The sequence below is a fragment of the Dichomitus squalens genome (genome assembly GCF_000275845.1).
Source record: "Dichomitus squalens LYAD-421 SS1 unplaced genomic scaffold DICSQscaffold_99, whole genome shotgun sequence".
Classification (NCBI taxonomy): domain Eukaryota; kingdom Fungi; phylum Basidiomycota; class Agaricomycetes; order Polyporales; family Polyporaceae; genus Dichomitus; species Dichomitus squalens.
This window is the reverse complement of record NW_006766981.1, coordinates 33615-46259: the sequence shown is the minus strand read 5'-3', so window position 1 is coordinate 46259 and position 12645 is coordinate 33615. Positions and strand designations below refer to the sequence as shown.

The 12645-nt window shown below is 58.3% G+C and overlaps 7 protein-coding genes across 7 annotated transcripts; 2 read left to right on the top strand and 5 right to left on the bottom strand.

The window, feature by feature from the left end:
- Positions 1-646: 646 nt before the first annotated feature.
- Positions 647-1447, bottom strand: DICSQDRAFT_44553 (homeobox-domain-containing protein; the record flags this gene model as incomplete). Its single annotated transcript, XM_007371354.1, has 3 exons — positions 647-1056; positions 1109-1242; positions 1299-1447. Coding segments are annotated over 3 exons (693 nt in total), but the record flags the coding sequence as incomplete, so codon positions are not given.
- Positions 1448-4770: 3323 nt separating this feature from the next.
- On the bottom strand, positions 4771-5503 carry DICSQDRAFT_72768 (uncharacterized protein; the record flags this gene model as incomplete). Its single annotated transcript, XM_007371353.1, has 3 exons — positions 4771-5013; positions 5066-5130; positions 5182-5503. 3 exons carry the CDS (start codon positions 5501-5503, stop codon positions 4771-4773), a joined length of 630 nt encoding a protein of 209 aa, XP_007371415.1.
- Positions 5504-5919: 416 nt separating this feature from the next.
- DICSQDRAFT_72742 (protoheme IX farnesyltransferase) lies at positions 5920-7263 on the top strand (the record flags this gene model as incomplete). The annotated part of the gene is made up of 1 exon (XM_007371352.1): positions 5920-7263. One exon carries the CDS (start codon positions 5920-5922, stop codon positions 7261-7263), a length of 1344 nt encoding a protein of 447 aa, XP_007371414.1.
- Positions 7264-7362: 99 nt separating this feature from the next.
- Positions 7363-8241, bottom strand: DICSQDRAFT_175462 (uncharacterized protein; the record flags this gene model as incomplete). Its single annotated transcript, XM_007371351.1, has 1 exon — positions 7363-8241. The coding sequence occupies one exon, from the start codon at positions 8239-8241 to the stop codon at positions 7363-7365; it is 879 nt and encodes a 292-aa protein (XP_007371413.1).
- A 135-nt stretch (positions 8242-8376) lies between these two features.
- On the bottom strand, positions 8377-10374 carry DICSQDRAFT_184143 (citrate synthase). The gene is made up of 8 exons (XM_007371350.1): positions 10323-10374; positions 10154-10261; positions 10027-10094; positions 9922-9974; positions 9609-9868; positions 9447-9538; positions 8667-9385; positions 8377-8605 (listed from the first exon to the last, which is right to left on the bottom strand). The coding sequence occupies exons 1-8, from the start codon at positions 10353-10355 to the stop codon at positions 8538-8540; spliced, it is 1401 nt and encodes a 466-aa protein (XP_007371412.1). The 5' UTR covers positions 10356-10374; the 3' UTR covers positions 8377-8537.
- Positions 10375-10683: 309 nt separating this feature from the next.
- DICSQDRAFT_72772 (putative methyltransferase) lies at positions 10684-11590 on the top strand (the record flags this gene model as incomplete). Its single annotated transcript, XM_007371349.1, has 2 exons — positions 10684-10942; positions 11070-11590. Coding segments are annotated over 2 exons (780 nt in total), but the record flags the coding sequence as incomplete, so codon positions are not given.
- Positions 11591-11661: 71 nt separating this feature from the next.
- Positions 11662-12585, bottom strand: DICSQDRAFT_150740 (uncharacterized protein; the record flags this gene model as incomplete). The annotated part of the gene is made up of 3 exons (XM_007371348.1): positions 11662-12175; positions 12254-12531; positions 12583-12585. The coding sequence occupies 3 exons, from the start codon at positions 12583-12585 to the stop codon at positions 11662-11664; spliced, it is 795 nt and encodes a 264-aa protein (XP_007371410.1).
- Positions 12586-12645: the final 60 nt, after the last annotated feature.

The window sequence follows — 12645 nt, the reverse complement described above, 5'->3', positions numbered from 1 at the left end:
ACGGCTCCTGAGGACCCTCCTCCAACGTAGGGTCCTGCGGCACGTACGCTCCAGAGTAAGAGTAAGGCCCTCCTGGAGGGCCCGCGTACCCAGGGTTGCCTCTCCCCTGCGAGTTCGGCGGATTAATCGGGGAAGCCTCGAAGTAGCCCTGGCTGGACACCGCAGACGCAGGCGGCTCGGGGCCGCACTCGTACGGCGAATCAGGTCGGGAGTCCGGCGGGTACTCGCATTGCAACCGTGGAAGGTTCGGCATAGCGAGAGGAAGGCAGGTCAGCTGGTCGGGTGTGGCCGTGGCGCTCTGCCGGACGTGATATTGTCGCCCTTCTGGCCCGTCCAGATACAGTATTGTAGGCGACATGGGCATCGATCCGTCACTTGTAGCATACGGCGAGTTGGGCGTCGACGTGCTCGAAAGTGGGGAATGGAATAGAGGGATGCTGGGATGCCTAAGACGAAGCCGCTCCAAAGACGGATGATGGAGCATCCGCAGGCTACTCAAGGAGCTGGGTCGTCGGAGCACAAGTGAGGACCTGTGGTACATCTGCTCCGCCGGCGAATGCAGGGAGCGCGTGTACACCTCAGGGGAAGAACCGGCGTCGGAGACAGAGGGCGTTGGCGGGTACAGCGGGGCCTCGGAGGATATACTGCCAGCGGGCACAATGCTATTGACCAAGGCGGATAACTGGTAGGCGGGTCCAACCAAGCAGTGCTGAAGATGCGTCGTTCCTTGCATGGCCTCTGTCCAGTCTCCGCTGCATTGCCAGATACGCGGTGATTGTTCGCCGAGCGCGGGATCGGCGAGGGCTTCCATGTAGAATGTCGGCGGACAGTCGAGGATGAAGGTAGCTGAGCCTACACCGGGAGACACGTTAGAGAATCGGGCTTCCGCGATGTGCTCATACGATATCTCCATCTTGAAACTGCGACCAGCGGAACGGATGAACCAAGTGAGCGATCTCTTCGCATCGCACGTGTACGCGATCAGGTCGTGTCGCGGCGAAGCCATCCGTCGCCAGGTGCCGATCGTCAAGTCCGTGCAGGGGAAGACAGTCACGTCTACACCGCGTGAGCGTCGATCACGGACAACTTGGGTAACAAAACCACTTACCAGCGTCTTCGTGAATAAGACCATGGATGTCGACATCGAATCCACTCGCAAGCTCTGGCGGACTCTCGGGAGGCGGCTCGAGCTTCTCGACGGCCCGGGCTTGCAGCTTTAGCTGCAGCTTCGCCTTTGCTCGCCTTCGTTTGCCATGAGCTTGAGGTGCAGTGGGCGTGCCACTGATAGAAGCACACACCTGTTCTGAAACCAGATCTGAGTCTGCCTTTCGTCCATTCCCAACTGTCGCGCGATGTCCTTTCGCCTTGCAGACGTCGGACTGTTGTCCATGGCGAATAACTCCTCTAATTTCGCCAGTTGCTCGGGGGTGACGCGAGACCTCTTGCGCCTCTGCTTTCCCTCAGCCACCGGCAGAGACCCGCAAGAAATGGCCCTCCGTATGATGGGGTTGCCTGTCTTTGCGGACGCCTTCGAGGACTGGGGTGCAGCATCTGAAGGAGTAGGAGATATCGCCGATTGAGGAGATAGTGCGCTAGACAAAGGAGACGATGCGGCAGAGTCGGGGTGTTCCTGCAAGGGTCCAAGGGAGTAAGGGGGGAGGTCGCTGATCGACAAGGGTGGTAGGGCAGCCCTTGGGCTTGTTGCCGACTTGATCGCGTCACTCGCTGCTGTGTGCCGGTGTTCGTATGAAAGCCATTGCATATTACGGGCGGCGATGCGTCTTACCTTGCATGCTGTACCCGGGAGCCAAGTGACACCTGGACAGCGCAAAGGACGTCTGTTAGGTGGAGTAACCGATGTCGAGACGTGTTTGCGACCGGTCTAGGTTGACAAGTCCGCACGGAGTCCAAGTGAGGAATGACTCCTGCAGGTCACCTGAGACCTAGGGAAGGGTGAGCTAGAAGGCAGATGAACGAATGAGGGAGGGTACTAACGTCTGCAAGAGGAGGGAGGCCAATCAAAGATATATGGACAGGGTCGGAGGAGAACAGCCTGAGAGCAGCGAAGGACGGAGGGAGCCCAGGAGAAGAGAGGGAGTACTGTGGAGCCGGGATCCCTCACAACGACGACATTCGGACTGTAGGAAGCAAAGTGAACAAAAGAGAGCGGGATGGTGGCCGGGAGAGAAAGAGCGAACGACGAAGAGAGGACGGCCCCTGCATTCGCTGGCACAGGAGCACTTGCCAGGCCAGCGCGGCCTATCTCGATTAGCGGTGGCCGTCGCTGGGGGGGGCTCTAAATGGACGACGAGCGTGGGTGGCGGGGCGGTTGGGAGTCCGCGAGCAAGTTAGCCTGAAGCTGCATCCAGGGACTGAGCCAAAACAGAGATGGATCTCACTAACAGAGGCCGCGCGCCCATACATCATTCGCCAGCAGTCGCCTCTCTCGTCATGACCCGCTCTGCAGACTGCGCGTGCCATCATTCGGCCTGTTTGCTTCCGTCCCTCCCGCACCAACATGCCTTTTCAGACACGGTGCGCCAAGAAGGCCCATCGCTTGGCCCATCGGTGATGTGCGGTCCCGCCTGCGGAACGCCGGGCTGTGTCGGCGGCACAACCATGTTAGGAAAACGGGGGCGGTGAGACAGAGCGAGACGAGGCTACCATACGTCCTCGTGAGCCCTTGGCCGACACCACAGCTGCTATGACGGTCATAAAAGAAGTGCGGGCCACACGTACCTGCAGGGCGATTGAGGGCGGCAAGGCGGCGCGCGGATGGACAGAACGTCCTGCCTGTGGAGGATGGTTGCCATGCAGACGGCGTGACTATTAATCCTTCTTGCTCGCCACCCACGTCCGACCCACTTACCCGACGCCTTTCGCCAGCTCACGGGCAGACAAACGTCGCATTCCTGCCAAAGGCGCGTGTTTCAATATCATTGTCCTTTGACAGCCCTGATCCTGCGCCTTCTCCTCGCACCCACGTCTTCCCGAGCCCCATTCGATATTGCTTATCATTCGTTATGTACCGCACTGCGGATTGGTCTTGCAATGCAAGTCATGCGACACCGAGGTACCAAGTCCCGGTGTTGTGTGCAGTGTTGAGAAACGCCAAAGGTTGCAGGGCGGTTCAGACATGAAGTGATCTGTGGAGGACGAGGACTTGTCGCATAAGTGATCATCCTGTGGCACGTTCGCCAATAAGTATTTTAGGGTGTGAACATGCTCGGCAGGCATGGATGTCGGATGCAAATCTTGGCCGCCGAGAAGAGGCCAAGGCAATCAGCCACAGCGAGATATGATTGGCTATCAACTCGTGCACTTGTAGATGATGGGGGTGTGATAAGGTTTGATTGTTCACAGGTCTGGCCCTTTCATACCTACCTCCCTTTCGGGACAATCCCTCCTACGCCTTCGAAAAGTATCGCGGGAGGTGTTCGCCGGCATTCACTACTTGAGCGTCAGAGTCGGCAGATAGTCATTGTATTCCGAACGAGGAATTACCGACACCCCTGCGGTCATCCTGAGCACATCGTCAGTGCTTCCTGCAAACCAACAGAACGCAAATCACGACCAACCGAACAGACGACGGCGTCACGACTATACGGTGGTACACCAGTCTGATCGCGCCCAGATACCAGGATGAGTCGATGTTGTGCACGTACGCGGGCCTGACGTATACCTTGCGCGTCGCGCCGCAACAACCACAGCAACCGTCGTAGCCCGAGTTGCTCTTACCCTTGCCCTGCCTACAACGTCGACAGACGGACACCTCCCCCCACTCCAACGACGGGTTCAAGGCGATCCCGATGGTCCAGAAAGCTGCCAATGCAAAGAGGTACTTTTTCATACATACTTGCCTCGGCTATTACCTGTGCTTGCGAGGAAGGGAAAGTGGGATACATTACGAGATACGATACTTACGCAAGCAGCGGTTGGTCAAATAGGAGGGGAGAGACAAGACAAAAGACAGAACAAACGAGAAAGAGACATCAAACAAACCACCAGCCTACCAGCACTGCCAACGCCAGTGCGGAACGTCTCTGCGACCCGGATAGGAACGGAAGCCAGACTAGTAGCGCGGACGCTTGACATCCCGATCGTCATACCCACCAGGCCCTTCGCGCTTGAGGTCCCCGCGAAATCCTCCGCCACCACCGTATCCACCTCCAGGCGGACCAAACCCACCTGGGCCGCCGCCAGGGGGTCCGCCAAAGCCACCTCCAGGGGGTCCACCGCCATATCCACCAGGCCCGTGCCCCCCAGGCGGGCCACCAAAACCTCCGGGGCCATGATCGGGAGGGGGTCCGCCGAATCCTCCACCACCACCACCACCACCACCACCACCACCACCTTGGTATCCGATGCCGCCACCGCGCCCCCTAAGGACCCATGTCAGTATCTCAACACAGCTTGTCCCGAGCAGGAGCATCTTACCTGAAGCCACCGCCGCCGCCGCCAAAGCCACCACGTCCGCCCCCACCATAGTCGTCCCGAGGGCCGCCAAACCTGTCGCCGCCGAACCCACCTCGTCCACCGCGGAATCCACCACCACGCCCTCCTCGGAATCCACCTCCGCGATCGCCACCACGGTCACCGCCGCGGAAGCCTCCTCTGAAGCCGCCTCGAGTGGGGGCAGCAAATGTAGAAGGGGGCTCAGGCTTGGGCCTACCACCCAATCCGCCGCCAAGACGACGTGGCTTCCACCCTCTCACCGTGCGGCCACGCTCCACATCGACGAGCACTCGCTTCCCCATGATTTGAAGTCGATCAGACTCCTTGTAGGCAGCTAAAAACGATGTCACGCCATGACGCAAGTGCGCAGGTGCATGCTGGGTGAGTAGGTCCATTAGCTGGAAGAAGATAATTACCTTTCATGTCACGCTCGCGTTCGAACACAATGAACGCGTAACCTCTGCTGCGGCCGTTCTTGTCACGAACAATCCTCACCCGTTCAATGCTGCCAAATCCTTCAAACTCCCGTCGAAGGTCATTCTCGGTCGCATTTTTGTGCTGCAGCAAGCGTGTTAGCTATATGACACAGGGATGTGGGATTGGTACATACCAGACGCGAGATGAACAAAGTCTTATACGGGTCGCCAATGGCTTCAGGGTCCTCTGACGGCTTGTCTACACAACGGTTAGCATGGGTTAGATCGCGCAGTGGGATGAGTTACGCACAGCTGTCCTTCGCCTTCTGAAACTCTTCGGCCTTCTTTCTCTTTCTCTCTTCCCTCCGAAGTTGCCTCTTGGTCTCCTCCGCGTAGGTGAACGCGGGTTCCTCTCCTTCTTCCATTCCATCTCCTGCGTCTCCAGTGCTCCCCGACTCCATCATGCCCTGTGTCTTCGCTTCCCGGAGGGATGCGAGAAGCGAACCGACTCCATCGACATTTTTCGGCCTGACCCGGTCGATGTCACGGTCCAGAGGGCGGGTATACGGCAACGGCGGCCTAGGTGCGAAGAGTTTTAGGAGATTCGGGGGCAGTAGATGTGTTCCCGGCATGGCGCAACCAAGTTCAGAGGTGAGTGGGTGCGCGAACGTGTGTTGGATACGGGTAGGTGGTTGTTGGGTGCTGAGTCGTGAGGGACAATAACAAAGCTGGACGTAGAGTATTTAGAGTTTTAGAGGGTCGTGCCGATAAATACCGTGCCCTCCCGCTGCGTATGAACAGTCCTACGTCGCCCCGAGCGTCGTCGAGTAACCTGCCGCCGCGTCAGACTCGCCTGTGAGGTGGATGGTGGTGGAGGAAAGCAAAGCTGGCTCCTGGGAAAGCGCGCGCGCCAACCCTGGTCAACCCTCGCCCCCGCCCCGGCGCCTTCGGCCCACCGACCTCCTCTCCTCGACAGTCATCTCGGTGTGTATGCTAGTCAATCCTAACTGGCCTCTTCCTGACTCAGTCCGTGAGGTAGACAGATGTTATGAGGGGCGTTGGGAGTCCATTAGTGGCATATGTCTGCCGCAGCTGTACTGCAAACTTGCGGAATGCAAGACCAGCAGCCTTGGGCCTCCACATCCGACTAGCCTCTACCGCTGTGGATCGAAAACAGGCCAACTTCTCTGCCTTCTTCTTCGACAACCACAGGTGGTCTGCGAAAGGAAAAGAAGCCCCAGTACCGCCGAGACCGGTGCTTCAAGCTGTCCGCGGTCACTCCATCGACGCTGCATATTCTCCTGCCGTCGAGACCTCTGTAACGACCTACAAGAGGGCCGAAGCACTCACACCCCGACGACTAGCCAAAATATATGTGCAGCTAGCCAAGTCAAATCTGACCGTCCTCGTCGTTTTGACCGCCATGGCTGGCGTTGCTCTCTCGCCTCTTCCTACCACTGTCCCTGTCCTCCTTTCCACTGCTCTCGGGACGGCGCTTTGTTCCGCTTCCGCCAATGCATTCAACCAGATCCAAGAGATTCCGTACGATGCGCAGATGGCCCGCACGCGCAATCGCCCGCTCGTTCGGCGAGCCATCAGTCCCCTGCACGCGACCGCGTTCGCAGTCACGACAGGCGTCGCCGGCCCTGCCCTCCTTTGTACGATGGTAAATCCTACCACAGCTCTCCTCGGAGCAGCAAACATAGCGTTATACGCTGGGGCATACACGTATCTCAAGCGCAAGAGCATCGTCAACACCTGGGTCGGCGCCGTCGTCGGGGGCATCCCCCCGCTCATGGGCTGGACGGCCTGCGGCGGCTCACTCCTCCCCTCCTCCCTCCAGAACGTCGAACTCGTCCTCCCCTCATTCCTCTCCTCCGTCACGACAGATGTGCTCGCTGCGGCGGAGAATCCGCTTGCGCCGCTTGCTCTTTTCTTGCTCCTCTACAGCTGGCAATTCCCGCATTTCAACGGACTGTCGCACCTCGTCCGCGAGTCGTATGCTCAGGCCGGGTACCGAATGCTATGTGTCCTCGACCCGCACAAGAACGCAACAGTGGCGCTACGACATGCGTTATTGCTTGTGCCGGCGACGTCGATCCTGTTCCCTCTCGCGGGATTGACGACTTGGGGGTTCGCACTTACGAGCATTGTCCCACACGCGATCTGCGTGGACGCAGCGTACAAGTTTTGGAAGTTCGGTGGAGAGAAGCAGGCGAGGAAGGTGTTCCAGCACAGTCTCTGGTATCTTCCGGTTTTGTTGGGGCTCATGATGTTCCACAAAAGAGGTATGGATTGGGGCTCTTGGATAGGGCTAGGTGAGGGTGGCGATGTCGATGATGAAGCAGCGGGCGAGTCGGAGCAGACGAGTGTGGAGGCCGCATCTACATAGAATCACGGCGTATCTTAGCATTCCGTACTACGATATTCTTGAGCAATGTACCAGCTACTTACATGCGCTGCGCCCTTGCGCCCTACGTCGGACGGGTGACTAGGGCTTTCCCTTTTTCGCGGCCCTCGCCGCCTCCCGCTTCTTCTTGAGTGCCTCCAACTTGTTCTTGAGCACCGACACCCGTTCATCTGCCTCCTCCTGTGCCTGCTCCTCCTCCATCAACCTATCCATGATGAGCTCTCGTTCCTCTTGCTCCTTCTTCCGCCGCTTCGCCTCCTCGTCCAGCTCCTCTTCCTTCTCCGGCTCCTCCGCAATACCGCCCACGGTGGACGAGGGGAATCCTTGCGGCACCTCGGCCGCGAGCACAGGCTCAGCCACGACCGTCGCGCGCTCGTACGTCTCCTGGTAGTCCGGCGCATTGACCACGCTTTGCTGGAACTGCTGCCACTCGAGGTCGAGCGCGTCCGCTGGTGCGGCGGGTGCCCCCGCGGGTCCAACCGCGCCCTCTTCCTCTTCCTCGTCCTCCTCTTCGACTGGGGGAGGCGCCATAGACGGGTCTGAGAAGAAGTCCGCAGGGATCGCGGCTCGTTTCGTCTTCCCTGCTGTCGCTAGAGCAGCGGTGGGTGCGGCCGAGGGCTCCTCGCTCTCTACCCTCCGCTTCTTCGCGTCGGACCCCGACATGTACGCATCCTCGTCCTCCGCGTCCTCGTCTGCCTCGTCGACCTCCATCGCCTTCCGCTTCAGGCTCTCCCGTTCCTCCTCCTCCCTCTGCGCCGCCCGAGCGCGCTCTTCCCGTAATCGAGCAGCGTTCGTGCGGTGGGACTTGCTACCGATGTGGCCTTCCCAGGCGGACGCGTGCTTGACGTTCATGTCGCATGCTATACATCGCAGTTGTCCAGAAGACGTGTATGCAGCTAATGGGTGGTTGATTCGGGCTTCTTGTCGCTTCGCACGAAGAAGAGCACGCGCATCGGACATGTTGATTCAGAACGACAGAGCAATTTGAGCAAAGAGATGAAGACGAGAGTCAGAAGTGAACGTAAGACGTGGAACCGCCGTCCGGTACTGTACGCTTAATAGCGAATGACGATGCACGCGCGCTTCACACAGTATACAAGAAACACGCATGTGCATTACGTAAGCACTAAACTGTTCAACAGAATCAAGCTCTACACTACGAAGTCTAGGGACAGTACGCTCGCCAGATAGGATCCCGCAATCATGCACGTCGTCATCCTCATCAGGAGAGGTTTTATCATCAATGGAGGCAAATTTTACTCCGCCTTGTTCTCGAAGATCTTCTTGATGGCCTCAGTCGAATACGACTTGGGGCGCTCAAGAGCTGCAAGGGCAAATAGTTAGCATGAAGTGCAGCGCGACTAGGGTTCATAGAAGACACGTACGAGCACCGAGAGCACGATCCCAGACGAGTTGGGCGGCAACACCGAATGCGCGCGAGACACCGAAGAGAACCGTGTAGAAGTTCATCTGGTCAAGACCATAGTAGGTCAGGAGAACACCGGAGTGTGCATCGACGTTCGGCCAGGGATTCTTGGCCTTGCCAGCCTCGAGGAGGACATTGGGAACAATGTTGTACACCTGGTTGACGAGCTTGAACAGCGAATCGTTGGGCAGGTGCTTGAGCGCGAACTCGCGCTGCGCCGTGTAGCGAGGGTCGGTCTTGCGGAGGACGGCGTGGCCGTAGCCAGGAACGACCTGCCCGCCCTTGAGCGTGGACCAGACGTACTCGCGGACAGCATCATCTGACGCGTTCTCGCCAATCTTGGACTGCATCTTGCGGAGCCAGATCAGAACCTCCTGGTTGGCAAGACCGTGAAGGGGACCAGCAAGACCATTCAAGGAGGCACCGAAAGCGAGGAAGGGGTCAGAGAGGGCAGAGCCGACGAGCTTGCCGGTGTGGGCGGAAACATTGCCACCCTCGTGGTCGGAGTGGATGGTGATGTAAAGACGCAAGAGCTCGACGAAGTCCGGCTTGTCGGCAAAGCCAAGCAGGTTAGCCAGGTTGTAAGAGTAGTCCTTCTCGGCATCGATCGCAGGAAGCTTGCCACCGCCGTAGACGTTGCGGTAGATGCGACCGGCGATGTTAGGAAGCTTGGCGATGCTACATTACACGATTAGGAACGTACTGCGGAGGATATCCCTGTCTAAAGCATAATACTCACAGGTCCATGGCATCCTCGAATGTGGGCTGCCAGTACTCCTTCTTGGAGACGCCCTGCTGGTATGCCTTGGCAAATGCCGAGTCGTGGTTGAGCTACACGGTAACCGGGCCGGGGTTAATAAACTTTGTGTGACCAAGGGAGTGTATGACGTCAAAAACATACAGCAGTGACCGCCAGCGAGAACTGCGACATGGGGTGCAGCGTGGGCGGGCAGCGGTCGAGGATCTCCTCGACGAAGGAGGGGATGGAGGCACGTGCAGCCCAGTCCTTGGAGAGGGCGGCGACCTGCTCCTGGGTGGGGACCTCGCCAGTGAGGAGAAGCCAGAAAAGACCCTCAGGGAGAGGCTCGGACCCACCGGGGGCCTTGGGGAGAGCCGCCTGGATCTCGGGAATAGACTTGCCACGGAAGCGAATACCCTCCTCTGTGTCGATATAGTGAGCACGTGTGGCATGAGCAAGGTAACGAGACACGTACCAGCATCGAGGACGGAGCCGTCCCAGATAAGAGCGGGCAGACCACGCATACCACTGTGAGGAGAAGTGAGAAGGGGCCGAGAGAAGACGCGATGGTGATACAAACCCGTAGAGCTGGTCGACGAGGACGGGGCCGAAGGACTTCTTGCCGTGCGCCGCACGCGTCGCCTTCACCTGTTAGGAGAGAAGAGGGTGAGGAAACTTGTGAATGGCGTGGGCCTTAACGTGCGTACATTCTCGATCTCAGCGGGAATGAGCTCGGCAAGACGCTCCTTGAGAGTAGGTGCCTTGGCCGAGGTGGAGGCGAAGCGGGCCGACCGCGCGAAGGCGGAGCGACGTGACTGGAGGGTACGACGGTGATCAGCAATGTGCGTGATTTGTCGAGCAGCGGGAGGGACATACCTGCTGGATGGCAGAACGAAGAGCGGAGGACATGGCGGACAGCGACGGGAGGGGGCAGTGGATGAGGAAAAGAAAGAGGGCGCGCTGGCGGTCGCCCATATGAGCTCACTGTCGCGCGAGACACGTGACGTGGCATCGGCAGTCTCCTGCCAATGAGCAGCCGTCTTTCCAGCCGGCCGTCCCGACCCCGATCCGACTGTGTTTCCTCCTCCCTCCGTCCACCATCTTCCGGCGCACGATGCCAAAGAGAAAGCGGTCTGACAACGACCCCGCCGTCCCCAAGCAGGTCCAGAACGATGTCCTCCCACAAGTACGTCGCACCATTCTCGCCCACCGCCCGACATGACGCTCACCCAATCGCCTCTTGCAGAAACGGCACTACAGGCAGCGCGCCCACGCCAACCCCTTCTCCGACCACGCTTTAAGTTATCCGCCCTCTCCTGACCAGTTCGACTGGGACGCACACTATCCTGCCTTCGCCGGCTCTGGAAAAACACCCGAGTTCGCAGATGTCGGCTGCGGCTTCGGAGGGCTACTTATCGCCCTCGCTCCTCTCTTCCCCAATACGCTCATGCTCGGTCAGTCCTCTTTTGCCCTTTCCATACCCTATCACGCGTCTCGTGTTACCAAGCGCTGTCCACACGTACTCGTGCTCCATGTATCATCGCACTGCGAAATGTCATATGCTTCTCCCCATCGTTGCCCGTCCGCGTGAACAGCCGTCTGATTTCCGTCCCGTCCACCCAGGCATGGAGATCCGCGTTCAAGTCTCCCAGTATGTCCACGACAGGATTGTCGCACTACGTTCTACCTCCGCACCCCCTCAACCTTCGGCCGACGACACACCAGGCCCATACCAAAACGTCTCCATCGTCCGCGCAAACTCCATGAAGTTCATGCCCAATTACTTTCCGAAGCACTCCCTCTCCGCCCTCTTCTTCCTCTTCCCCGACCCCCACTTTAAAGCAAGGAAACATAAAGCGAGGATTATCTCGCCCACCTTGTTGGCTGAGTATGCATATATCCTGAAGCCGGGCGGCATCGTGTATACCATCACGGACGTTAGGGACCTGCATGACTGGATGCGCACGCATCTGGAGCAGTTCCCTCTTTTCGAGCCAGTCACCGAGCAGGAGTTGAGGGACGAGGGCAAGGGCCCCATCGTAGATGCAGTGTACAATAGCACAGAAGAGGGCAAGAAGGTGGAGAGGAACCAGGGAGAGAAGTGGCTAGCATGTTTCAGGAGAATCGAAGCCAAGCGGGATTGACCGACCTAGACGTTTGTGCGCGCGCTACGTGAGACAGCCAACGCAAAGGGTTGACAAGGAGGAAAACGAAGTCATATTCTGTCGTCCATCACTACATCTCTGTCATGGTCGTCCGCTGCGCCACCTTTTGAACCGGCGTCCATTGCGTTGACGAGCGCGACGGTACGGTCCTTGACAGCATACTTCATCTCCCTGTGAATTGTCTGTCCTGCCTCGCATGCAAGCTCGAATAGCTCTCGAAACCGTTCGACGTGCAGACGCGTCTCCATTGTAACAAGGGTTACTTTTCGTGTCCGAGGCATGACTGCGACCGTCATATGTGGGACATCGTTCTCCTCGAGAGTCGTCAGGTCCAGAAGGGGTGATGTCGAGTGTACGCCGCCAGTGACCGCGCAGACAAAATCGAGTAGAGGGACACCTGCAGTGACGAGAGCCAGGGTGGTCGCGTTGATACACGCGGGGAGCAGAGAGCCATCTTGCTGGAGGACATGTACGTAGATGTCAATCTGGGAGCGGGGATAGAGGTTCGTTTGTACGACGGGTTCGAAGGTGGAAGCGATCATAGCTGCCATTTCGAGAATTCGCCTATATGCTTGTCATATGTTATCGCGTCGCACGATGCTATTGGCAGGAATCCTGAAGGGGTTTGAACACCGCACTCACCTGTCTGCTCTTGACCGTTTTCGACGTTCGCCGGTGCTGAACGGCGCCACACTCATCTCGACGTTCAAGACAGCACGGTCGTGCAATGTTTGCGAGCGCATTTTGGCTTCCCGGGGTCCGAAGACGGTGACGAGTACTTGCGTGAGCCCATGAGTGAGCTGGGCGGAGCCATCTGCGGTGCCCTGTTGGGTTAGGTCTATGGTAATGTCGCGAAGTTCGTATTGTTTGCGGCCATCGGAGCGATATCCTCCGTCGTTCAGGATCTCTATTCGTGAGCTCTGCGCTGTTTTGAGCCCAACGCTAGTGATAAGGATGGTCAATCAGCTCACCATGGTGGATGTGGGGAAAGGAAGGAAGGAGAGACGTTCAGCCACCGACTGGATGAAATTGGG